Source organism: Oxyura jamaicensis, chromosome 1, assembly GCF_011077185.1.
Source record: "Oxyura jamaicensis isolate SHBP4307 breed ruddy duck chromosome 1, BPBGC_Ojam_1.0, whole genome shotgun sequence".
NCBI lineage: Eukaryota > Metazoa > Chordata > Aves > Anseriformes > Anatidae > Oxyura > Oxyura jamaicensis.
Genome location: NC_048893.1, coordinates 198,142,610 through 198,168,917, shown reverse-complemented (window position 1 = coordinate 198,168,917; position 26,308 = coordinate 198,142,610). Strand labels below are relative to the sequence as shown.

The 26,308-nt window shown below is 38.9% G+C and overlaps 1 protein-coding gene and 1 long non-coding RNA gene across 19 annotated transcripts in view; one reads left to right on the top strand and one right to left on the bottom strand.

Annotated features, from left to right (window-relative positions):
* Positions 1-26,308, top strand: part of DLG2 (discs large MAGUK scaffold protein 2) — a 1,027,745-nt gene that overhangs the window by 253,474 nt on the left and 747,963 nt on the right. The window contains exon 1 of one of the 18 annotated variants that reach the window (XM_035343416.1): positions 796-1,290. The exons of 16 other annotated variants lie outside the window; for them this stretch is intronic. In XM_035343416.1, the coding sequence (XP_035199307.1) occupies positions 1,171-1,290 (120 nt within the window). In that variant the 5' untranslated portion in view covers positions 796-1,170. Of the gene's footprint in view, positions 1-795; positions 1,291-26,308 lie in introns of those variants that run through there. One more of the 18 variants, XM_035343445.1, reaches the window with a different exon arrangement.
* LOC118176527 overlaps positions 18,503-26,308 on the bottom strand; it is a 21,491-nt gene continuing 13,685 nt past the window's right edge. Inside the window, exon 3 of the long non-coding RNA XR_004755453.1 lies at positions 18,503-18,626. This is a non-coding gene — a long non-coding RNA (uncharacterized LOC118176527). The remainder of the gene's footprint in view (positions 18,627-26,308) is intronic.

The window sequence follows — 26,308 nt, the reverse complement described above, 5'->3', positions numbered from 1 at the left end:
CTATTAAGTTATGCTTATCCTACACAAACTGCTCTATGCTGATGGAGAAGGAGGTAGTAAAACCTTTTTCACTCTTTGCCTCCCACAGTATCTGCTGCAGTGAAAAAAAGCAGACGTTCTTTTTGGATTTTATTCCTGAAGGCTGCTTCATAATTCAGTATGAATATCAGTGGTTCCTGGTGCTGTAAACAAAGAGTTGAGTCTTTGACTTTCTGTTCCTGCAGTCTAGTAAACAATCAGTTAATTTGTAGCATCCCAGCGGTTGACAGGAGTAAAAGAAGTGGTTTGATCTTATTTTTGTGCATGTGAATTAAAGCTTTGCCTTCTGGCTAGGTTCTGAGTTCCCTCCTTCTGGAAGATATTTGAGCATTTCAAATTCTGAATATGTAGTTACAAATGTGAGGGCACATCCTTCTCCAGGATTTTCCTGCTTTGATTTTTCTCTGTGCTTCTAATCCCAGCAAGAAAGCAAGCAGTTTGAAACCTATGTCCAGTGTTTTAGCTAGGAGCACAATGCAATACAGGATCTTTAGAAGTAGTCCGCTGCATTTTTATTAAATGGGAGTGAAGGAGTAGGTGGGACTTTTTATTTAAAAATAGATTTGCACAGGGGACTGAACTTGCATTTGAGGAAACGTTAATAAGCCAGCCAGCCATTGTCCTTAATCAGAGACTGTATTTGTAAGTAGAACATGTTGAATCTGTCATGATTGATGACGTTGTCTTTGTTAAAAGGGATGCTGCATCTTTAACAAGACCAGACAGAAACAGTGCAGAATCTACAGTAAATTTGAGAATTGGCAGAGAAACCTTTCTTCATTTTCTGTGTATAATGTTTGTAAAATATTGAAAAGAAAAACATCAAAGCCAGGGGGAAATATAAGTAACTCGCTGCTTACATTTTAATTCCTCACCTTTCCCCTCTGGGTGAGTTCCCCCTCCTTTTTCCCCCCTGAATTTAAAATGCTGGAAGGAAAAGCAACTGAGGTCCAAGTTTCAGACGCTGAATTCTCTGCTAATTGAAATTACTGGGCATATTGCTATATATAGTCGATGAAGAGATATGTAGCTTTCACTCAGTGCCTTCAAGACATGTCTTTTTGTAGTCAGAAAAACAGAGATCAATGCATTTTCAAACTGACAGAGGGAACGGATGCTCCTTAGTAGCACATGCTCGGGATCGTGTGTGTACCGTTTGTGCAGAGCAGAGACGCTGAATACTGGTCCATATGCTCCTTGTTTACTGCAATGTTTTTTGCATGTTACTGTGCACTCCGGACTAATGTGAAGGTAAGAGGGGACGAGACAACAATTTGGCAGGAATGTACATGTAAAACCAGCTGCAGAAAATGTCTACCTTGTGTTGCTGAGGACTTTAGAATTGCTAGCTGAACAGGCATATTATTACAGGTGGTTGTGGAGGCTTTGTTTTATCGTTGTCTGTGTTGCTAAAGCATAGGAGCATGTTTTAATTTTGCAGCATAGTGACCTTCAGTTTTTAACTGCTTGCAGCTCAGGTTCTAGGCTTGTATGATCTGATAATTATGTTTTGTTACTGTCCAGGTAGGCCAGAGACAAGAAGCCAAAGACTGTTTGTGCAAAGCTACATTGCTTTATATAGGATAAGAATTCCTATACTCTTGTCCCCTATGCATCCTCCAAGTGATGCTGCTTGCATGCTTTCTTGTTGATTACTTGTCTGAAAATCGGGGTCTTGCTGCTGTGTCTGGTTTTGGCTTTGTGTCCTGATTTGTTTCTCACTTGAAACAAAATGCCTACAACAAATTATAAACAATGTCCTAAGAAATAAACGAGAGATTATTATTTCAAAGTGTTACAGAAGAATGCCAGCTGGCAGCACTGGTCTCAAAGTAGCTATTAACCAGCATTTGTCACTCATGTGAACGTTTGCTTGCTCTGTTAATTAATGTCAGAACTTCAATATAAGTTGCTGGATGTATTACCTTCTCTGCAAGTAGGACAATATTAGCAGACAGGATCATTGGCATTGAATTGAGCTCTAAGCCAAGCTGTGGGCCAGCTGTGGGAATCCAGTTGCATAATTTAGATGAATTACAGTCCTCAGTCAACATATTGGGGAGGTACTTTCGGCATTCTGGCTCTTTCAAGTTCAGATGAGTGTGTCTGTCTGAGAAGGAAAGCGCTGGCAAATGATGGCTAAACTGTTTTACCTGGAGAAATACTTGTAAATGATATTTTGGTTTTGAACTGCTTTAAGCATGCCTCTGAATTAAAGTGAGCTTTCTGTATTTGCACTTGGTTTGATAATAACAAACTTCTTATATGCTTATTAGGTGAAAATAATTGTAATTTGATTACAAAGTATTTTGCTTTAGAAACTCACATTCTAAGAATCTGATCCTATGTATGTGGTCAAAGTCTGTACTGCTGATTGCTGTACTGAATTGCTAAGCTTTCACAGTTATTACTTTCTAATTAACTTTTGCAATTCACTTTTTGTGTCTCTTCTGAGGAGGAAGGTGAAAAGGATATTTTCTTTGAATATTGGGATAGCAAGCCAAAAAATACAGGTTAAAACTTTTAACGCTGCTGCCTTGTTAAAATACAGCCTTTGTCCTTTCCTTATGCTTTCACTATAATGTTTTTGGCAGGTTAGTAAATCATATCGACATTATAAGCCCTGTGTTCTCTGCAGTAAATTGTCAATAAATAAATGTTTTGAGACCAACCATTCTTTATTCATTTCGTCCCCCAGCCTGCAGTACTGTGCTAAGGTGTTCTACTGAAGTGGGTCTGTTGTTGAGCAATGATTTCTCAGTCTAAATAAGAATAGGTACAGGAGAAATTTCAACGTGACTCTTTTTACTGTAATTTCCAAGAGATACCTTATCAGTAAGTACCACAGCAACTGTTAGGATTCTGACGGGTTTAACTTCTGAAATGTTTTTGCTTTCATTCATAAACACAGAAAAAAAAGTGAAAGGTTTGTACTAGCCCAAGTCTGATGATAGTTTGGGTAAGATAGTTTTAATTTTTTGGGACTTTAGATGTTAAATGTCTCTGGAATAGTTGTTTGAGATAAAATATCAACATACTGACTGTTGTTTGCATGATGTCGTTCTAAGGACATTGTCCTCAGTTTTTCTGATTTCATCTAATGCATCTGTTTTCAATGTATACATTGGTCATCTTCTTTCCAAGATATACACTGGGGCATAATAACATAGAAAAACTGTGTAAACTTTGCACATCCCTGGAGGAATTGCCCAAGTATGGCAATGCCACTGACATCTTCAGCAATTCCTAAATTATTTTTTCTGACATGAAAAATTACTTATAACATAGGAGTTTATTGAAAGGTGCTCCCCATGCCTGGTCAGGCTAAAATGTATTACATAGTGTTTCTGAAGAACTCTGTTGCTTTTAACTTGGTTGGCACTAACATAAGCCACAGCTTTATGGGTGGCCAAAATAAATGAAATACATTATAAAACATCTGTTTTGAGTTTTGTATTTTTCCCCTTTTAAATGGGTGGAAAAATCTTAGTGGTTCTCAAATATTTTAGTCTTTAAGTCATAAGATAGAATTAAACTATAAGTACAGGCTGTAACAGGAAATAGATTCGCTTGCCCTGGAAAGTGAAAAAGAAAAGCAATTGGGTCTGTTTCTGATGGCAGCTGCAGTTTATGGCTTTAGAGAAAGCAGATTTTTCAAGTTCAAGGTAGGACTCTTGCTTCTTGATTGCCAGTCTATCTGAAACTGCCCATGTGAAGTTGGTTGGCATATGCAGACTTATAAAAACAAAAAGAGGTCTACCCCATGCATTTTTAATCAAAGTCTATTTTTACAGTTAACTAAAGAATAGTGCAGACCATGAACACGTACCTGCCTGTGTGAATAACTGCTTTTCCCTGCCTGAGCATAAGCAAAGTCAGTGGTTTTAAAAGGGAGAAAGATATCTCAGAAGTTATGAGTAAAATATCTTTAACAGAATTTCTCCAAACCTACACTTTAAAAATGAAATTCAGCTTTATTTTTTTTTTTTTTTAAGAAAATAATCTAACTACTGCTTACCATTGCCTGTTTACGAGAGACAAGGTTATTAAAATACTGTATTTTTAACTCATCTCTTTCTTGCTCTCATATGTACAAAATTTTGTACCTCAGTGGAAGTTAGCATAAATAAACGCAGAAGTCAGTGAATTATAATCTAAAGGCAGTGCCTCCAACATAAGAAGTGCTCTTGTATAAATGTGTAGTGTGCCCGAAAAAGTGATCTCCCACTATCAGCAGCAGTTAAATATGTGGTGGTATTTTCCGTGAGACTGGCTGCCCAGTGTCAAATGTTTGAAGTTGAAATTGTGCTCACTGTGTTTTGAATATACTTTCTGTGTTTAAATGCAAATTATTTTAGTGATTGCCATTAAAACTTTTGGTTCTTGGCATAGTATTTCGAATTCTCTCAGTATTAGCAGTTTTTCTTGTAAAAATATGGGGAACGTTGCAAATATGTAGGTTGCACAGCCTGAGACAAACTTTAAAAACTTTTATTGGCCAGGGTCTTGTTTTTCTTGAAGGTCTGAAAGAGTTTTTCCTTCCCCTTCCCTTTATGAACTGTATGTGTAGTTCTGACGGATTTTATTGTGAATCTGGGCTGCTATTTCTGTCTGGCAGTTTGAGGGTCTTACTGGAGGCACAGCTGGTGCTTCTGGGAATTTGGGAAGAAGAGCTGATTTCTTTCATTTGTGCTTTAACATGGGACTTGATGTGAGCACTGGGTACCTCATTCTCAGCAGCAGTCAGCACTGACTTTGGGGACATCAGAGCTAAATGTAAAGATCGTGTGGGTTTTGTTATGAATTCAGATCCATACCCTTTAAAGTGTCAAGGGCTTCCTGGGTTAGTTCAGCAGGAGTTTAAGGCTGTCGTCATATTAGTGGGTATACTTGGCACCTTACCGAACTGAGCTCCTGCCTGAACACTGGGTTAACTAAGCACCTTTCTTTGTTCTGACTGCAAACTTTGGGTCACAGTGGTGGTGATAGAAGTATTTTACATACATTCCCTTGTATTCCCTCCATACATTCCCTAGCCTTTGCTTCAGCTAAAAGATCATGCTAGTCTGTCAAATCATAATCATGATACAATTTATAGCTGAAATTTTGACCTATGAATTGTCACTTTTTGAGGATCTCAGATGATGAAGAGGACCTGTTGAGGGGGGAAATGATGTATGGCCAGGGCCCATAGAGGATGCTGGAATCTGGTATCATTTAATCCTTTAGATTTCTCTGTTCATCCTCTTGTCCCGCCTGTGTTTCAAAGCCATAAGTTATTATCTTAACTGAGCAGCTTCCAGTTGCAATGTTATCTTGTGGGTTAATAGAGGCAGAAGAATCTTAGTAATAAATAACAGTGTTTCATTGCCAAAAGCCATAAAGCATTGCAAAAGCCAACTGAGCTACCAACTTCTATGTTTCTACACACAGCTGTAATTTCTTCCTAATACCTAATCTAAATCTACTAGAAAAGGGTAGATTTCGATTAGATGTTAGGAAAAATCCTTTACTCAGATGGAGGTGAGGCAGTGGAACAGGCTGCCCAGAGAAGCTGTGGATGCCCCATCCCTGACAGTGTTCAAGGCCAGACTGGATGGGGCTTTAAGCAACCTGGTCTGGTGGGAAGTGTCCCTGCCCATGGCAGGGGGGTTGAACTGGAGGGTCTTTAAGGTCCCTTCCAGCCCAAACTATCCTATTATTATATGATTCGATGAATTCTCCCTCTCTCCTAGTATATACTAATGATTTTTCCACATAATTGTGTGTATCACATATATCACCACCTGTTCCAAGACTTGTTCTGTTCTTCCAAAGGAAGTCATGATTCTATGATTCTATGATTCCATGATTCCATGATTCAACAATTCTATGAAAAAAGTTTCTGAATGTTTCAGACTTGGACCTGTATTGCCAAACCATGTTCTTCTGCAGACATCTGTATTTGCAAATGGGGGATGAAGTCTGGCATTTATAAAGAAATCAAAGAGATTTGGACTCACAACTCTCACAGACTTCCAGACATGGTCCCTGTTTTCTTATGCATATTTTTCTCCTTTAAGTCTTCTACCACACATCATCCTCTAGTATAGACACTATTAAGTGAAGAACAGTTCAGAAGTCACATGAATGGCTTTGATGTAATATTTTAAAAGAAATAAACAAGAAAGACTGGCTTCCCACTTTCTCTAATTTAATTAAAAATTTACTCTTCAACTGTTCTACTCAGGGGAAGTTTTTATTTTAGTTTATTCCTTTTTGTAAGTCTGATAAAATCTAACACAGTCTCATACCAACATAGTCATAACAATATATCGAGTAGCAGGTCAGAGCATGGTTCCTCTAGTACTGTAGGACACCAAGACAAAATGTAGGTTAGTACTAGAAAGCAAATAAATTTGGTGTGGAATTTCTACCCTAAGAGATTTGGTGTCTTATGTAGGCTGTGAATATTTAGTTGAATTTCTTTAATATATCTTGTTGTCTGATTATCAAGCGTTTGCCTAGACTATAAAAGAAGCAAGACCGTGAACTTTATAAGGGATTTGTCTAACAGCTGTGGGGTATGGCCGTGAGAGCTAAAAACAACTAAGCTTTTTGTACTGCTGTTATCCTTTTATTAAATAAAAACAGAATTTTAGTGAAGAGAGAGCTCATTGCAAAAAGGGGTTACTGATCTCTTGGACAAGCTCCTACAAAGAGAGCTCTCTCAGAATTACTACAGTAATAACACTGCAGCATTTCTTTCTTTTGGTAGCTTGCTGTACCTGTTACTAAAATATACTGCTACTGCCCACACTTATGGGCAGGATGATAAAGTTCTCATTTATGGCCTAGTTTTTGCAATCACACCAGTGATGTTAATAGGAGATCTGAATCAAGTCTCACACAGTTCAAACAGTAGTTCTTTCTGCATAAGAAATGCATAATTTGAATCCTTAAGATTGAGTTTTCAACTTCTGAAATCAACCTTGCCCAGATTTGCAAGCATTTGTAATGCCTAAGTATGTACTTTGCCTCTCCACCCAGCTGCAAGAGTTGATTTACAGTACATGGACATAACAAGTAAAAAATGAAAGCAGTAATTAGAATAAATTAATAACACAGCAGCAGATCTGGTTTTCTGGATATAGTAAGATTGGAACTATACTGAACCTTTATGCCAGAATAATACTACCTGAAAGGCCATTATAAATGGGTGAATTGGTACAGAAATGCTAAGATGATGAGCACAGTATAAGGAATTAAATCCACTGCTATGACAGAATTCTTTATGAACATTAAGCAAATAAGAATGTTATGCTACAGTGATATGGGGTACTTTTCTAAATTTAGAAGAGTTGGTCACAAAAATATTGGCTGGAAGATACAGAAACTGGTCACTCTTCATTCTTCATTCAGAAATTTCTGGATACACGCTAGTACCAATAAAATTATTTCAGTTATATTTTGTATCTCTTATTTTAATGTGGGCTCATTACAGCTTATATGATGTGCTATTCTTATCAGAGATATATAATTGGCCTTTTTGTTAAGGGAGAATTGAAAATATCTAGGAATGTAAGCGTATTTAAATTTGTTGGGTTTTTAATATATGCAACTATCTAGAATATAATATCTTGTCTCTATTTGACAATTTTATGTTTGTATAAAAGTGATGAAAAGTGAAATACTGTGCTGTTAAATCACCGATAGGCTTGCCCTGGGTACTAAAGATGCCAGTGTCTCTTTGATTTTTATGAGATTGCAGAGAAATTAGATCAACAATCTTGACAACAATGCTGCATAAAAAATTTTGGACTCAGGCAAACATAAGGTTTTCTTTTTCTTGGGAAACTCTGTGACTCCTATCACCGTGATGGGGAGAAGTGCAGAAGACTATTAATCAATGATGGATGGAGCTGATAATAGCTAGCAACAATTAAATGTTGCCCAAAAATGTCTCATGGTTAGCTTCTATCTACATACACTTCTAACTTCATCTTCCCTCTGTCCCATTTGCTCACGCTAAATTGGATAAAGATATTCTGGGTTCTGTGGTTGAATGAGTGTTGCATTTTCCAGGGCTAGCCTTCACAGGTGTGTCCTCACCACCACAGAATATGTGGCAGTATGCGTATTTTGGACATGCTGAGATGTGTTTCTATCCAGTGCCCCATGTTTTTGGCACAGGGTGAATGTATGAAATGATTGTACCTGCTCTGGGAGGAGGAAATCCCCACTATCTTCTGTCCATGCTATCCTTACAGACAGTGAGAGACAAGGAAAGTGTCTTTTGGATGTAGAGATGCCAAAATAAAAAAGAATTGCTATTTTTTCAGTTGTGGACACACACTAGTGAAATGAACTCTGGGGCCCATTCAAGCAGTCTGCATTCCACCCGTGTCCCAGTGCCAAAATAATGAGTGATAACTATGGATTAATGACTAATACAGAAACTCCATAACAACAACATTAAAAAATTACTAAAAGCGTAGCCATCTCTGTTTTCTCAGGGTGGCTGATTTTTCCTTTGTGTCTCCTGAGAGAAGTGAGTGAAATAGTATAAATTCTCCCGATAACTGTGCAGCTTCCAGAGAGTTCTTCTGGAAAGACAAGTAGAATAAAATCTGAAATCCACAAAATCAAATAAAAGAAACCTGAGCATAAGCATTTTTTTTTTTTTTCATTTTTGTCTCATCTTCACCAAAGTGGTAAAACCGTCAAATTTCAAATTGAAATCTCTGAAGAGAAGTAATTGGAAAGGCTTGCCTTCCTTTGATGGCACAGAGGATCATTAAAAACTTAGGAAAGGGAGGATTAACTGTAGGAGTAAAACTCCAAAAAGCATTTTCATCCAAGTTGCAGGACAGATGAAGAAAAATATGATAGTTACTTCACACATATCTGCAGATATTTTGGACAGGATTTTCAGCCTGCTCCAGATTTGTTTTCAAAACTTCAGTTTTCATTTGCAAACAAATATAAGTGGCAAAGTTTTCAAGTGGGACAGAACAATCATAATTAATCTAGTCTGATAGCATAGACTGTAATACTATCATGAATTGTTTCAAGGATACATCTGTTGGCACCTGCCATACCTTTTAGAAAAAATATTTTAATAAATGTGTTGTGTAATTTCTGATGAGGAAGAAGCTTTCACAAGTGTATTATTCCAGGGGTTAATCAGTCATTTGCAGATGTATGACATATTTTTAGCCTGAATTAATCTAGTCTCTGCTTCCAGCTTTTGGGTCACTTTCATTTTTTGCTACATTTTAAACCACTGGACTGAAAAGTCCACTGCAAAGGCTTATTCCTCCCATGTTGCTCCAGACTGTGGTGAAGGCATCACCTAATCATCATTTTGACTAAGTAAATTAACGGTGCTCCTGGCACCTTTTACTACAAAGCACAATTGCCAGCACTCTCATCCCTCACCTGACTTGTCTTTTGACTTATCTTTGAGGTCTTTTTGAGCTGTCTCCATTTTCATAGCAGTCTTCTTGATCTGTGCATGCCACATGTGCAGCCTCAGAACAGTTGCAGCCCATGCGGAGGTAATAAATGTCCCAGCTCTCACAAAGATACCTGTGTGTATGTCCAGGGTTACATCAAGTCCTTCAACCACATTGCTGCACTGGGAGTTCCCGTTCTGGCCTCTATTTACCAGAGTTCCCATCTTCCTAATAGCAGACCCTGCCTCTCTGAAAAGTTCCTGTGAGGAAGGTATGCTTTCTTTATTCCTAGACTTAGGACTTTATTGCTGTCTGTATTAAAGAATACATTGATCAGTTGCGGTGACCTGTTCTCTGCACCATTTACCACACCACCTTTTTTCTGTCATTGCTAAATTCTATCAGTAATTCTCCCCAGTTGATCAACATTTAAAAAGCATAAAGCCAGCACCAGTCCCTGAGGAGCCCACTAGACAAAGCTGATGAACTGCCCCGTTTGCAATTACACTCTGAATCCTGTCAGTTAGACACTTTTTAAACCATTTAAAGTGTGCTATTTTTATTTTGTTTTTAATAAAATGTCATGCAGCACCATGTCAAATGATTTACAGAAGTCTATGTATATTATATCAATATTGTTACCATTGTCAGACAAATTTGTAATCCCATCTGAGAACAGATAGCATGTTAGCTTGACAGGATCTGTTTTCCATTAACCTGCCATTACATATATTTCTTTCCTTCAGATCTTTGCTAAAATGTATTTTATCAGCAATTTCATGTTAATTTCCTTTTTTATAAAATAAAATAAATAGCATAATAGAAATTGCAAGGAATGAATCTCTTAATCCCAGTCCTTGTTTATGTCCCTGTTTAGAAATTTGTCTGAACACTAAGCAAATGTCAGGAACTTTTTTGAAAGGTAGATCTTGCAAAACAGGGGTCTCTCAGATATAATGGAAAAGTGATAAACTACGATGAAAACAAAGCTTGTGTGGAAGAGGTGGTTTGTTTTATGGGACCTTGTCCTTGTTCAGTGGTTGAAACAGTGGAAGCACTTTTAGGTGCATGCTGCCCTTTCGCTTCACTTATATCCTTAGATTATCATAGCTATGATCAAGGTTAGTAACTCAGACATTATATGAAGCATAATTTTATTAGGAATAAAATCACATTACATAGGTCCTTTAGAAAAGGAAAATGTTAAGACTTTGAAAGATTATTTCATTTCTGCTAGAAGACTTATGAAGAAAAAAAACTGAATTCTTGGGAAGAAGTTGTTAGAGAGCTCACCAGTGCTTTCATTTACTTCTCTCCCTGTACACTTTTCACAGAATCACAGTGTGGTTGAGATTGGAAGGCACCTCTGGGTCTATCTGGTCCAACCCCTACTCAAGCAGGGACACCCAGAACAGGCTGTCCATGACCACATCCAGGTGGTTTCTGAAGATCTCCAAGGAGGAGACTCCACAGCCTCTCTGGGCAGCCTGTGCCAGTGCTCCATCACCCACCCAGCACAGAAGTGCTTCCTGTTGTCCAGAGGGAACCTCCTGTGTTCCAGTTTGTGCCCACTGCCTCTTGTCCTGGAACTGGGCACCACTGAACAGAGCCTGGCTCCGTCCTCTTTCCACCCTCTCTTCCAGTATTTATAGACATTGATGAAATGCCCGCTAAATCTCTTCTAGAAGCTAAAAAGTGCCAATTCTCTCAGCCTCTCCTCACAGCAGAGATACTTCACTTCCTTGATCACCTTGGTGGCCTTTGGCTGGGCTTTCTCCAGTATGCCCAGGTCTCTCTTGTACTGGAGGCCCAGTACTGGACCCAGAACACCACGTGTGGCCTCACCACTGCTGAGCAGAGGGGCAGCATCACCTCCCTCAGCCTGCTGGCCATGCTTAGCCTCATGCAGCCCAGAATACCATCGGCCTTCTTAGCAGCAAGGGCCCATTGCTGGCTCACGTTCAGCCTGGTGCCACCAGGCCCTATTTTGGGAGCTGCTGCCCAGTTGGGTGGCACCCAGCATGTCCTCATGCTTGGGGCTGTTCCTCCTCAGGGGCAGGGCTTTTCTCTTTTCCTTTTTCCTTTTCTCTTTTCTCTTTTCCTTGTGAACGTAATGTTTTGAGATGTTATTAATTTCTTATGTAAACCTGTTTTTTGTAGTGAATCATGTTGATACATTCTCTTGTAATGCCTGAGTTCTTAAAATAGGGGAGAGGAAGGACAGGTACTTGTTTCTAACCATGTGCATAACAGGAAAGTGAATATAAAGCCTTTTGCCTTTCAAGCAATAGAGCAATCTAAAGAACTCAGGTGGCATTCAGCTCACTTAACTTTAGACATAACCGATGTAAACATCTGTATCTAGTGATTTCAGGCTCCCTTTAGTGTCAGTAGAGAGGAATTGTCTCTTCTGAGGCATGATTCATATGACCTAGTTTAAATATCTACACGGGGATGAGATTAATTGTGTCCTGAAAGTGCCAGTTTCTCTCCATTTACCAGAGAGAGCTTAGGTGACTAGCTGAGTTGTAGGTCTCTCTATTGTAGACATTTCCATCTGGTCAAAATAACCCCTTCCTACAAAGCAGTGAGGATGGGATTGCTAATGTTGGTCAGGCTGTTTTTTTTTTTCTCTCTCTTTTTACATGTAACAGAAGGAAGACATAAAATTGTGGGAGGAGGAGCAAACTGTTGTGAAGGGTCAGCCAAGATGCCCTGGAGATGAGGCAAGAGCAAGAGCTAGCGGGACAGTGAGATCATCTGATTTGCTTTCCTTTGTTTTTGTCTTGGTTCTTGCTTCTAAATTACTTAATTAATATACAAAAAATAAACAGTGAGTAATTGAACTGAGCTGTTTGCAGCATGTTTCCTTCTTGCCCAGCTGGTACACCAGGCCATTATTTCAACGATGTTCAATTGTTATATTTTATTTTAGTCGCTTTAAAATTATGTGAGATCAAATTGAGGAGAACACACTTAGGTCAGGCTCTTTTCTGAGAGCTGTGGTGTTTTGTAGAGTAGGCAGGTGCTGCAAAGGCATCAGAAAAGAGAGATGGGCCATGTACATCAAGTGAGATTTGACTCTCATGTCAGACAGCAAGATTTAGGTATTTTTGAGACAGAGGATCTTCCTCTGAGCTTGGTCTCTCTGAGTCAGTAAAACTAGGTAACTAGGGAAACCAATTTAGCTTACCCAAAATAAGACACAGTTGTCCAGCTGATCAGTATCATAAACCTCAAAAGGGACCTAAAACTATAGGATCATCTCAGGGGTAAACATAGCTAGAAATGCAAGAAGAAAGACTGAGCATGGGTGCAGAAGTGTAGATGTGACCCTAGAAGACCTGAATTGCTTCCACTGATCCACCAGAAAATGCTAATAGAAATAATGGAGACACTAATGTATCTTAGGGGGATATTTTGTGAGGATTAATTAACAAATATTTGTACAATACGTCCACTGTACATTTGCCATGTCTCTGTAAGTGGTAAAATTAGCAAGCAATTCAAGTGTCAGGGACTGTTTAAGATAATTACCAACTTGTCAAAAGTTGTAAGAAGCTGGTTACTAGGGGATTTGTGAAGATCTAATTACCATTAGCCATCTGACTTAAACATCTAACTTGACCCTGAGATTACCCCCTAGCTAGATTTAAATGTTGACATGATCTTCTAAACAGATCAACTTTCACGAAGTTTTGACATTTAAGAGAATATTTATGTCACTCCTTCTCACATGGAAAATGCAGTATTTCTCAACCTAAAAAAGAGCTCAGAGTTGAATGCAACCTGTAGGTAGTTGCTATGTAATTGTTTTTAATGGTATTAAGCTAAGGGAGAATGTTTGCTGTCTTCTGTTTTTATGGGAATTCATACATTTAATACAGAAAAGTTTTAAAGATTTTTTGACAGGCTAATAAATCATGAATGGATGTATTGCTCCCTGTCAGGATGTTGTTGCACAAAGCAAGATGAATCAAAGATGAAAAAGTATTTTTTGTGTGGTCCATAGCTGGTGGCAAACATCAACTCTAACAGAAGAAAAAAAAAAAAAAAAAAAAAAAAAGAGAGAAGAAAAAAAAAAGAACAAAAAAAGAAAAGAAAACAAAAGAAAAAAGAAAGGGATAAAGAGAGAAAAGAGAAAAGGAGGACTTTTCCCAGCAGCCGGACAGGAAGAGAAGGACATTCCCTATTTGGTGTCTTCTCCAATGCATCAGGTGTTTCCTGAGTATCTTTTCCAAATGGCTTCATAGTTTACCAGCCTTCTCAATTTCACTTCCTCCCCTTACTTTTTTTTTTTTTTTTTTTCTTTTCTTGCTTCTTACACCACCAGAGTTGACTGGTGTACTAGCTGATCAGGTGGAGACATTGAAGAACTGTTAAGCTTTGTGCATGTACCTTATTGGAAACAATTACTGTCTAATGACTACTTTTTAGTGATACTATCAACCATCATCCCTAGTACAAACCAAAACCTAGGGTCCAAGGAGTGGAAAATGGTGAGGGGAAGCAAAAGCAATTCAAATGCTGGAAGACAAGAGACAAGGTACAGCAACCAGGGGTGGTAGGTGGGATGTGTCAAAGGGAAAAGCTGACTGCAGCCTTTCACATGAAGGGCTGTAGAAGCAATGTCCTGAATGTTATGCAGATTAAGATGTTTAACCTATAACCAATTTTGTGTTATGAGGAGAATAGAAGAGAAAGAAATTGTAATAACTTTTCCAAATTAATGACTACACAGACTGCTTAACCCTCAAAGGACAAGGCCCCTCGGAACTGATCTTGCAATTAACTGAGTAGAACACCCCCTCATTCCCTCCTCAGGACCCCAGAAGCAATACTTCTTGTTTCTCTTTGCAAACTGTAAACAGCAATGAGTCACTTCTGGGTTTCCCTGGCTTATTCTGATCTTATTTGTTTCAGTTTTATTATGTCTAAATTGCATCTGCCATGACTGTCTCTTTTTCACACATGTACAATCTCTCCACAACTGACATTTGATGCTAGTTCTTGGCTTCACATCAAACTTATCTATGGAGCAACACTTTTCAACACAGTCTTTGATTCCTCCAGTGATATTTTCTCATTGAAATACTGCCTATTTCTCTTGCAGTGCATATCATTCAGTAGGTACCTCGGGAAAAAGCTCAAAAATTGCTACCCTTACTGTTTCAAATCTTCTAGATCTTCTTCCAAGGATTTATTCCTTTTTTTTTTTTTTTTTTTTTTTTTTTTTTTCTTTCTGTGGCTCTCACAAACTCACTGCTGTACCCTCTGAGACTCTGACATACAGTGAGTATAAGGCAATGCTAAATCAAAACAATGCTCTATCCATGCTACCTCAATGTATTTCTTATTGAAAAAAATTATAGCAGGAAGGCCAAGATAATAACAGGTTCTAATTTTGGACACAGATCCATTGTAGGGTGGTTTTTCAGTGCTATGGTGTTGATCTCACTACAACATTCCTACAGCCTTCATCTCCAGCCCAACCCTGGGCCCACCGTTTCTCCTTCTTCATCATTTCAGTGAGATGTGCTACTGTGGCCCTTTGCCTTTCCCTTGCCATACTGGTACAGCATATCACTTCCATTCTTGCGTGAGCCTCTAGTAATATAACACCTCACCAACTGGAAAACACCATCCCATGTTTTTTTTTTTTTTTTCCTATATTCAGCAATTTTTCCCCTCAAATAACTAAGCTCCTTTGCTGATCACTTCTTCCTGACCATCTGGGAAGACTTTATTTTGCTCTTTTTAATCCCTTCTTCCAGGGAAGAAGTTTCATTGCTCTTCTCCCTTTCTTTAACAGGAAATACCAATTCCTGGTTAAATTAAAAATAAATAAACAGGAGGCATTTTTCCTCTTTCTGTAATTACTAGTTGGATCCAAAATATTATCAGTCTAGAGCAAGAGCAAACCTACAGTACCTATCTGAAAATTTATCAGCTCTTCTTTATATGAAGGTCACTAGTGAATAAAGGCTTTCAGGATTAGAGATTTTAAAGATTAAAGCTGTTATGTTTAGTAAATAGATGAATTAACAGGTCATAAAGCTAAGCAGTACGCTTCTTGTCTTGAAGTTTTCCTACACTTTCCAACAAAGAGACCTTCAGTGAGGCTGAAAGGTAACACTCCTAAGATTGATGAAAGGAGATGTTATTGAAAGCAACAGCCCATCAGTGGATATCAGTGACAAAATACTGGATGCTGCAAGTTTGGAGGAAAAAAAAACGGAAAAGTGACCATATGATTTCAAAATATGGGCTCCATGCTCCAAAGTACAAACTAAATAAGTTATTCTACTGTTGTTCTGATTTCTTGCCCCTTCTTCTGAAGCAGCTGGTACTATTCTCTGCCAGACACAAGTCAATGAATAAGATGATTCATGACAGTTTTGTGTTTTGTGTTATAATACTAATTAGAAAAAAAAAAAAAAAGACATTGTAAGAGCAGTGCTGAAGTTTAATCCCTCAACAAAAGCCTTATGAAATAAAGGTTTGGATACAGGAGCAAAGTATCTCTGGCCTCCATTTCCCTGAGGGAATTTGCAACTTCTGGTATATTTGGCTTCAGTTTATCTTTCTGTTCCTCCTGTTTAAGTGTCTGGCGGAGGGGCTTCTGAGATTTGCTTATCTACCATAACCACAACTGGTTGAAAATACAGCCCCAACCATGTAAGAAAAGTATTGTATCACTAGGAATATACTGCAACATGAATGAAATGTAGGTGGCAGTGTGCATGACTTCAGAGTGCATGCAGGCTGAAATGGCATTGAACATTGGCTTAATGCCTCTGAATTGCAAGTGCATTAAAGACAACCCAAGAAAGATGTTTTTCTAGCTGAGAAATAAGTGGAATTTGCCTTCAGAAAAAACAAACAAACAAACAAACAAACAAACAAACAAAAAAGTTCTTCATGTGAAGATCATCCTAACAGTTACAATCTGAGCAATGTTTTTAGAAATCACTTTAAGTTTCCTTGCTGTTGCTGACAGTCAGATTTTGCTTATGCTGCTGTGCAATAGCTGTTGTCTTAGGCATGTTAATGCATGGTTATATTGTGAGATATAATCAAGTATGGCCTGAAATTAGAGCAGTACATTGCCTCTGATTTTACCATATGTTCACACACCTGGCTTTCTACTGAAGGTTATTCTGGAAACTTAAATTTAAAGAATTCATGGAGATCTACATCACTAACTTTCTTCTGTGTATAACTTTTTCTTTCTGAGACTTCAGGCAACTGTGTTTCTCATACTGCATATGAGAACTATGCTGAAAGAGGCTCTAGCGTAGTAGTTGAGCTTCTGTTACTTGAGTAAACTTATATTTTCCCAATTTCCCCAAGACCTGAGTCGTCTCTTCTGTCTGGAGCACCCATCTGAAGCAGGAAAAGGAGGAGACATCTGCCAAAGTACTTTTACAATTGTCTAGAGATCATTACAAGAACCCCTTGGTCAATGCATCTTCGGAAATTTTGTCCGTCCTTGTTCATTGGCTTTGTACCTTGCCTCATCTATTCCTTCTGAATCTTGTTCATTGTACATTGGTTGATTTTACCGAGTTAGTCTCTCCAGTGCTGGTTTAACCACTTGTATGAATTTCACACCACACCTTAGAACATGATAAATAAATAAGCAAAATGTGTGTATGACACTAAAGCACCAAAAATCTTAGGAGCACAGAGAAGAAAAAAAATCCCCAAACCTGCTGTCTTCCATGGTACAGTTCCATGTAAGGATTTGAGACAAGAAAGCCATTCTCAAAACATTTATTTAAAAATGGCTGAAAACATTCATGGTGGAAACAGAAAATTGAAAGGATTTAAAAAACCAAAGTGCAAAATTCTGTTCCACAAGAAATAGCAGCATGTTTGGTGATTAAACAGGATTATTCTACATGTAAGAAAATGATACTCATTAAAATTATCTTCTGTCACACTCCCAAATCTGCCAAGGGTCTTCTAGAGTGTTTTATGTCAATGGAAGCTTTTAAAATTCCTGTACGTAGGATTGTTTGGGCACTCTCATGTGTACACAAACCAGAAGAATTGTTACAGTATTGCAGCCAAAGTGTTGAACTGAGAAATACAGTACCTTTACTCAAGGGTCAAGTCATTTGCTGCTTTTCCATGAAATCATTATGGTCACTTTGACTGAAATTTCTACATCCAGCAAATGTCCAAAAAAGAGAGCTAGAACTGTGCAGATCCTTATAGTCTTCAAATTAATTGCATTTGTTCTTAAATTAATACAGATGGTACCAGCTGTAATTAACATAATATTTTTATCAACAGAGAAGAACATCAGGATCAATCAAAGAGCACTCAGAATTAGAGTAAACAGAAATATTTCATAGAGAAATTGCATGTGTTTGTGAGTTTCATACTACCTTTCCTGGACCTCATTCTTTCAGCAAGGTCTATCCTTATATAGCTCGGCAGTAATTTATTTATTTATTTATTTTTCTGTAGTGATCTAATCCCAAGACACCTTCTATCACCTTTTATCAGTGAAAACACCTTTCACATGATAGCTAACCAGAAAAAAATGTGCTGTGTGAAAATGAAGCCCAAGTGGTTATTACAGAGAACAGCTGTGAGTCTTTTCAGTTGGAGAGTTTTATCTGGAGGCAGCATTTATCCATGCAGATGGTTTCATGGGCTATGAAAATGCATTAACGTACTTACTGCAAGACATGACGGTATTACAAAATGTTCATTATTTGTCTGGAAGAAGGAGAAGAAAACTTGGATGGAATCAAAGCCTTAAATTGTTATGGTGAAAAATGAACTATACAGATCATCTCTAGAAAATGTTGATAGTAATTGTCTGTGGAGAGAGATTAAATCTCTCCATGCTAACACATTTGGTAGATAAGCTCCAGTAGAAACATAGTTGGGAACCTCTAGCAATAAGAGCTTATTTTTTACTCAATGTGAAAAATGCCAATTGTTCCTCAAGTCTGAATCCTAGGTCATTACAGTTTTATGAAGAAGTGCTCATGAAATTAAAATAAGCTCTTCACAGAGATCTCAAAATGTGCTGTTTCTATAGGTAAGGAAAGAAATGCTCTACAAAGAGTAACAATAAGTTAATGTAGAATTAAAACATCTTTTAGTGACTGCTTTGGTGAAATCCTCATCCTGTCTTATAGAGCCCTCAAGGCTTTTTTTTTTTTTTTTTTCCTAGCTTTAAGAAGATTGCAAAAGTCTTTGTAGAAGACAACTGTCACTGTAAACTCTGTGGAAAAACAACCCACAGCTCTGCAAAGATTTCCAATAGCACTGGGTGGCTGCTGTATGCTCCAAAGCCCAAGGCTGTTAGCTACACCAGGCTCTTTCCAGCTCTTTGAGTAGCCTAGGACCAAAAAAGCACAAATATAAATGAAATTGCTTTATTGCCCTGCTGCTTCTAGGTTCCAGCTTCTAGCTTATACCAGTTAGAAAATTGCCAGAAGTCCCTGTAATATGTAATTTGCAGTATTTTCATTACTTCTTTTTCATACTGTTTTGCCCACTATATTAGACAGAACAAATTGCTGATTTAAGCCATGAATATTACTGTAACATGCTTTCTATTTTTCATTATTTGGATTGCAACTTATTACATCACCATTTATAGATATATACCGCTTCACATAATTAATTTCACCATATGTGACCATAATACAAACAGAAAAGGAATGAAGACAGCTACATTTTGTACTCAAAACCGACTGTGTCTTCTCAGCAGAAAGGATTTGTTCAGGTTCTTTCTGTTTCAAATGCCTGTGATTTCAAGGTTTATTCACAATACTTATTCACCCCAACATGCCTACTTGTTATGCTGAGTGTGTGTAATTCCACGTCCCTAATCCAGAAAACAGAAGCAGTGGGGATTTATAAGCAAAGTTGACTCAGTAAGAATGACACCTTTTAAGTCAAGAAAGCTGTTGCTTTGATATATTCCGACTCACAGTTGCTCACTTCAGTGGTGAAAATCCATTTTTTCATTGCTTTTTGCTCCTGTTAGACCTGCTGAGCCAACATAGCTAAATGAGAGTGAGGAGACACCTCTGTCCCATTTCACGCGTCAACTGAATTGCTTCCTATGGCAAGTTCCTGCTGAAAATAACAGGAGTCCTGGAGGTGTCACATAGGCACAATTTGAAGTTTGTAGGATTGCTCTGGAGACCAACAGCAGCCAGTACAACATTTATTAATGTGGGTGAGTCTCTGAGGCCTGAGCTAGGGATAGAAGGACACAGAAAGCACATTTCCTCTTTGTAAATGGAGAATGTCTGCTTCAGTCAGAGAATAATATCACGATACCCCATAACACCATTTTTGCAGTCACTTTTCTTTTTTTTTTTTTTTTCAGTCAATATCTTTTGAAGACCACAGTTCCTTCCTTTTTAGAGATAAAAATATCTCAGTTGTTTGCTCTACTTTTAGATCGCATTATGTTGTGAAACTTACTTTTAAAGGTGTATATCATAAATCATAAAAGATGTTTTAGCTAGATAAAAAAATTGATGGTGATAAATATTAGTAGCACATAACAGAATTAGGAATGATGAATATTAGTAGCAAGATCCATATGTGCTTTCACATGTGTACCTAGTATTTATGCCAAATTGAATCTTCCTTAGAACAACTAATTACTCTACATTTGTAAGGTAAGCAACATTTTAAATAGTCTATTGTTTAAATTGGTAGCTATAGGCTAGGCTGAAAGGCAATTCCGTAATTGCTGCTATGACTCAGATATTGTAGCAGATAGACAATTAGGTTTGGTTTTCTTTCAAAGCCTTTTCCAGCTCTGACTTTCTTTATAAGAGAGTGTAAAGAAGAGGAAAGAATGCTTTTTTTTTCTTTTTTCTTTTTTTTTTCTTTTTTTTTTCTCCGAACAGTATCATCTAGAGAATAAGGGGCCTGTAGCAGTTTCACCCTGATGGGCAGCTGAACTCCACCACTACTCTCCGTATTCAAAGGAAGAACATGAGAAAATATGATGGAAAAAGGCTCCAGTGCTGCGATAAGGACAGAGGGATCATTCACCAATTACTGACTCAGCATAGGGAGATTAATGTAATTTATTGCCTATTGCTGATGGACTAGAGCAGTGAGAAACTAAAAGCAAACTAAAACCACCTCACCACCATCCACCCCCTTCCACCTCCTCCCCCCTTAGTGGTGCAGGGGAATGGGGAATGGGGAATGGGGGCTGCGGTCAGTCCCTGACACTTCTTCTATGCTGCTCCTTCATGGTCCCTCTCTGCCCCTGCTCCACGTGGGGTCCCTCCCACGGGATGCCGTCCTTCCCCAACTGAGCCTGCGGGGGCTGCCCACAGGCTGCAGCTCTTCAGGAACTGCTCCCACACGGCTCCGTACCACGGGGTCCATTCCCCAGGAGCAAACTGCTCCAGCACAGGTCCCCCGCAGGCGGCAGCTCCCCCCAGACCCCCTGATCCTGCGTGGGCTCCTCTCCATGGGCTGCAGCTCCGGCCCGGGGCCTGCTCCTGCGGGGGCTCTCCATGGGCCGCAGCCTCTTCCAGGCCACATCCACCTGCTCCACCGGGGGCTCCTCCACGGGCTGCAGCGTGGAGATCTGCTCCATGTGGGACCCATGGGCTGCAGGGGGACAGCCTGCTCCACCAGGGGCCTCTCCACGGGCCACAGGAGAACTGCTGCTGCGGCACCTGGAGCACCTCCTGCCCTCCTGCACTGACCTTGGGGGCTGCAGGGCTGCTTCTCTCCCAGTTCTCACCTCTCTCTCCCAGCTGCTATAGCACAGCAGGATTTTTTCCCCCTTCCTTAACTCTGCTCTCCCAGAGGCCCGACCAGCATCACTCATGGCTTGGCTCTGGCCAGCAGCGGGTCCCTTTTGGAGTTATCTAGGGCTTGCTTTGATCTGGCAGCTGCTGGGCTCTACTCACAGAGGCCACCCCTGCAGCCCCTGCTGCCAGCCCATGCCATATAAAGGCAGTACAGAACCTAAGAAAAGGAAAACTTTTACTAATATAAGTTTACACATCCATTGAAATACCGGTGATTACAGAATTTAGGACAGCTCAGAAGTAATATATAGAGTTGTCTATATTTCTTACAGCTGATCCAATCAGCAGCTTACTACCCTAACTCTCTCATCTTATTTTTCACTATATTTCTAACACAATCTTTTCGATCTTTAAAAATTGGTTAAAAAATAAAAAATAAAAAAATAAAAAAACTTTTAAGATTTTGCTTGCTTTGCCCCAAACTTTTTAAAAATCTTACTATTCAGCCTTAAATGGTGCTAAGAGTAGTTGAATCACCTCCATAAGGTTATTATTTTTCTCTTTTATTTCCTTCTGGTTTATAATTTATACTAACTTTTGATTCTGCAAATTCAACTTGAATTCTGAAACTCGCATTACCATTGAAAGAGATTTGATGAACTGGAACATTTCAGTCCTTTGATGGCAAAAGGCAGTTCACTGTCCCAATTACACTGTCACTTAGAATCCTAGAATCATTAGGATTAGAAAAGACCTCCAAGGTCATCTGGTCCAACCATCACCCTACTACCGATGTCACCCACTAAACCATGTCTCTAAGCTCCATGTTCAAACTTTTCTTAAAAACAAACAAACAAACAAACAAACAAAAAAAAAAAAACAGGGACGGTGACCCCACCACCTCCCTGGACAACCCGTTCCAATGCCTGACTACTCTTTCTGAGGAGAAATGTCTCCTAATTTCCAACCTAAATCTTCCCTCGCACATCTTGAGGCCATTCCCTCTAGTCCTATTACTAGTTACCTGTGAGAAGAGGCTGACCCCCAGCTCCCCAGCATTTCTTTTCAGGTAGTTGTAGAGAGCAATAATGTCTCCCCTGAGCCTCCTCTTCTCCAGACTAAACAAACCCAGACTTCATTCAGCAGTGCTAGCAATGTCAACATTTCCTACCTACCAACTCAATCTGATTGCTAGGAGGAGATATATTGAAGAAAAATATTATTTTAATCACATTATGAGTCCATTTTACCCCAAATCACACTTTCCATACAGGTATAGAAGTGCAGACTGAATTTTTGATTTTATTTGAAAACTTGGTAAGATATTTCCAATGCATAATTCAGGATGGGTTTAGACTTTCCTGGATTTTTCCAACCATCTTCAAGTAAACTGAGAAGCCTATGTTAAGACCATAGGCACTGTAAGACCCCTTTGAACAGAGACACTCAGCTATAAAGGACAGTTTACACTAAAGCAGGCACTGGGTAACAGCAGGTTTTTTAGCTTGGACTTCTCACTTAAATCTCTAAAGGTAGGTTGGATTATTAGGCTTCTTATTAAATCTCAGGGTAAATAAAATGTTTCCTTCTCTGAACCAAGATCAGACACATGAAGGTTCTCACTCTGCTTGTCAATAAGTAGAGTTTGTTAACTCCCACAGTTAAGGCATTTAAACTGGATTCAGGCACCACCATTTCAGTGAAGTGGTGTATTGGTGCCTGCAGCTGCTTTTTTATTATTATTATTTGTTTATTTATGCTTTTGTGGAAAGATGGAGCATCAGTCTACATTATGTACTATGTGGCAAAAGGGAAGCTTATAAATAGTAGCTGAATAAGAATCTTGTAAAATGGTATCTCTAGGGAAGACTATTTAGAGGGTATATAACTTTGTTTTTTCTGCCTGTTATGTTTTGCTGCTACTATGAATGAAATATGAAATATACTTTGCTTATTAGGACAAGATGATGGAAAAAGTCTAGGTTCATTTTGTACGAATGATTCTGTGTATCTTTTGCAAGAAATGGATGGCTATCCTCATGTCTTTTCATTTTGCGAGTGATTTACCAGGTTACATCCTTCAAAAAAAGAACAAGAGATGGCACTTTTCTGTAAATTAACTTCTTTAAAGATAACTAGTTCTTTTTCAGGTACATTGTCCTCCTAAATAGAATAGTAAAATGGAATAACTGGTAATTGAATTCCTAATTAAGGGATAGTTTTTCTTTTCCCCATTTGTACTGTGGCTGGATGTGAGATTTTGATACTCACAAGACGCTTGATACCTGTTCTACTACAACTGTTACTGTCAGTGTTCTTGTTGGTATTTTATTAATATTGCTGTATTACTATTATGCTTTAATATTTTTAAGTACTCAACTTTCTAAAGAGAAAAAAAAAAAACAAACACGCATACTCTCTAAGTCACTTGATCTTTCAGCTCAAGTCATGTTAGCTTTAATGAGAATCAACACTTTAGGTATCTTAAGTAAGGTAGCTCTTAATTGCTTGTCATTAATATTGCCATTTTTAGATTTTTGGATTCTTCCTGGAACCTGCATGTATACATGTGAACACAAATAATATATCTTGGCAACTTGGGCTTGGTTTGGAACCAGAATGTCAGTCATTCACTAAAATATAAACCTAAGAAGAGATGCAGATGAATGTTAAGCATCAGAGGAAGACTCAATGAACAAACTCTTCAGTTTGCAGAAAAGTAGAAAAAGGTGAAATATGTTTGGGCTTCATAGTAGCTTCATCTTTTTTATTGGAATCATAGAATGGTTTGTGTTAGAAGGGACCTTAAAGATCATCCAGTTCCACCCCCTGTGCCATTGGCAGAGATACCTCCCACTAGGCTCAAAGCCCCATCCAGCCTGGCATTGGGTACTTTCCAGGATGAGGCATCTACAGCCTCTTTGGACTACCTGTTACAGTATCTAGACAACCTCATAGTAAAGAGTTTCTTCCTAATATCTCATCCAAATCTACCCTGTCTTAGTTTAAAACCGTTACCCTTTTTTCTGTCACTACAGGCTCTAGTAAATGTCTCTCCTTATCTTTCTTACAAATCTCCTGTAAGTATTGAAAGGCTGCAGTAAGGTGTCCCTTGACCATTCTCATCTCCAGTCTGAAGAAAACCAAATCCCTCACCCTGGCTTCACAGATGAGGTGCTTCAGCCCTCTGATCATCCTTGTAGCCCTCCTCTGAACTCAATCCAGCAGCTCCATGTCCTTCTTGTGCTGGGGGCCCTAGAGTTGAACACAGAGCTCCAGGTGGGGTCTCATGAGAGCAGAGCAGAGGGAGACAATCACCTTCCTTGCCCTCTTGGCCACTCTTCTGTTGATGCAGCCCAGGATGCAGTTGGCTTTCTGGGATGCAAGCATGTGCTGCTGGCTGATATGCAGTTTTTCATCCACAGTGCCCCAAGTCCTTTTCTGTGTGGCTGCTTTCCACAAATTTATCCTCCAGTCTGTTTGGGATTGCCCTGACCCAGGTGCAACCCCTTGCACTTGGCCTTGTTGAACTTCATGAGGTTGAAATTTATGAGTTATAGGAACTGTGTGCGTACTAATCCACCAGGGTCATTTTTTCTTCACTAGAGGTACAACTGCTTTCATTTGGGACCTGTCACGGCCTCAGAGATGAGTCCTGTAGCCTACTGAGGAAACAAAGAAATAAAAGACACAGCAACATGCTAACAGAGGAAAAGGGAAGGTGGCACTTTCTACCTGCAGGACTGGCTGCTCCACAGCTATGCCATATGATGTACATGGAGGGATGGATGGTCCAGATCACACCACCACCTGCATGCTCTGCCTTTGACTGCACATACAGCTGGGCTGATACTGAAGAAGTTCCTAAATGACTGCAGTTTTCATCCAAATGTTTAAGGAAAATGAGTTTCAGTTTGCATGTCCAGGCTGTAAGCTGCTGTGGGCTTGGATTCACTGAAGAAGAAACCCCACACCCTGTGTAGTGGGGTTGGAAGAGATAGCATCCTGCTTGCATATCAGAACTTGGGAGTTTGGGTTCTTTTTGTGTGTGTATTTTTGTTTTGCAAAGCAGAGCATCCTAGAAACAACATATATATATATATTTTTTTTTTCTAAGTGGTTTTAGCATACTAGCTATGGGCCTTAAGCAAAGATAAAGAAGACTGTATTCCAGAGTTTGGACTTCTGTAATCACCTCTGCAACCTCATCCTCATGCATAATTGAACTAGCCATCCTTATCAGATATCATCTCCATGGTAAAAATAGCCTGGTTGTTTTCCTTCAACAGAGACAACATCCATTAAATGAAATAAAACAAAATAAGTGAAGTCATGTCTGACAGAATTGGTATCACCCAGTTGTGCTTGTCCTGTGTAAATATATATATATATATATATATATATAGAAAGCATTTGCTCTTGCATATTTCTGTGTGTTATAAAAGTTAGCTTTTGCTGCTGGGTTCACAGTATGCATTTCAGAATTGAAAGGGTATTTTTCTCTCCTTTATGTCTTCAAGTTGGGTCCTATAGTGTGCTCACACCTTTAAACTACATATGTGCCAAAGTTCTCCTGCCTTCCACCTATACTGAGGCTGGTGCCACAGGGTTACACCTTTCCAGTGGTTTCCCTCCAGTAACTCAAACAACTGCAGCCGAAACCTGGGGACAGCTTTTCTGCTTTGCTTTGTTTCCCTTTGTATTTACCCCTCCAAGCAACAGTAGGGAAAAGAGGTATACTCTTCAGCAGGGAAAGCTGCTGTCTTCCCACAGTAATGATGGGATAGTTCAAACTGTTAATGTTTTATGTTACAGAATTGTAGCTACCATTATTAATGCTGTTATCCCCAAAGATCACAGATTTGACAGTCTATGTTTGTAAGAAAGGAAAGGAAAGGAAAGGAAAGGAAAGGAAAGGAAAGGAAAGGAAAGGAAAGGAAAGGAAAGGAAAGGAAAGGAAAGGAAAGGAAAGGAAAGGAAAGGAAAGGAAAGGAAAGGAAAGGAAAGGAAAGGAAAGGAAAGGAAAGGAAAGGAAAGGAAAGGAAAGGAAAGGAAAGGAAAGGAAAG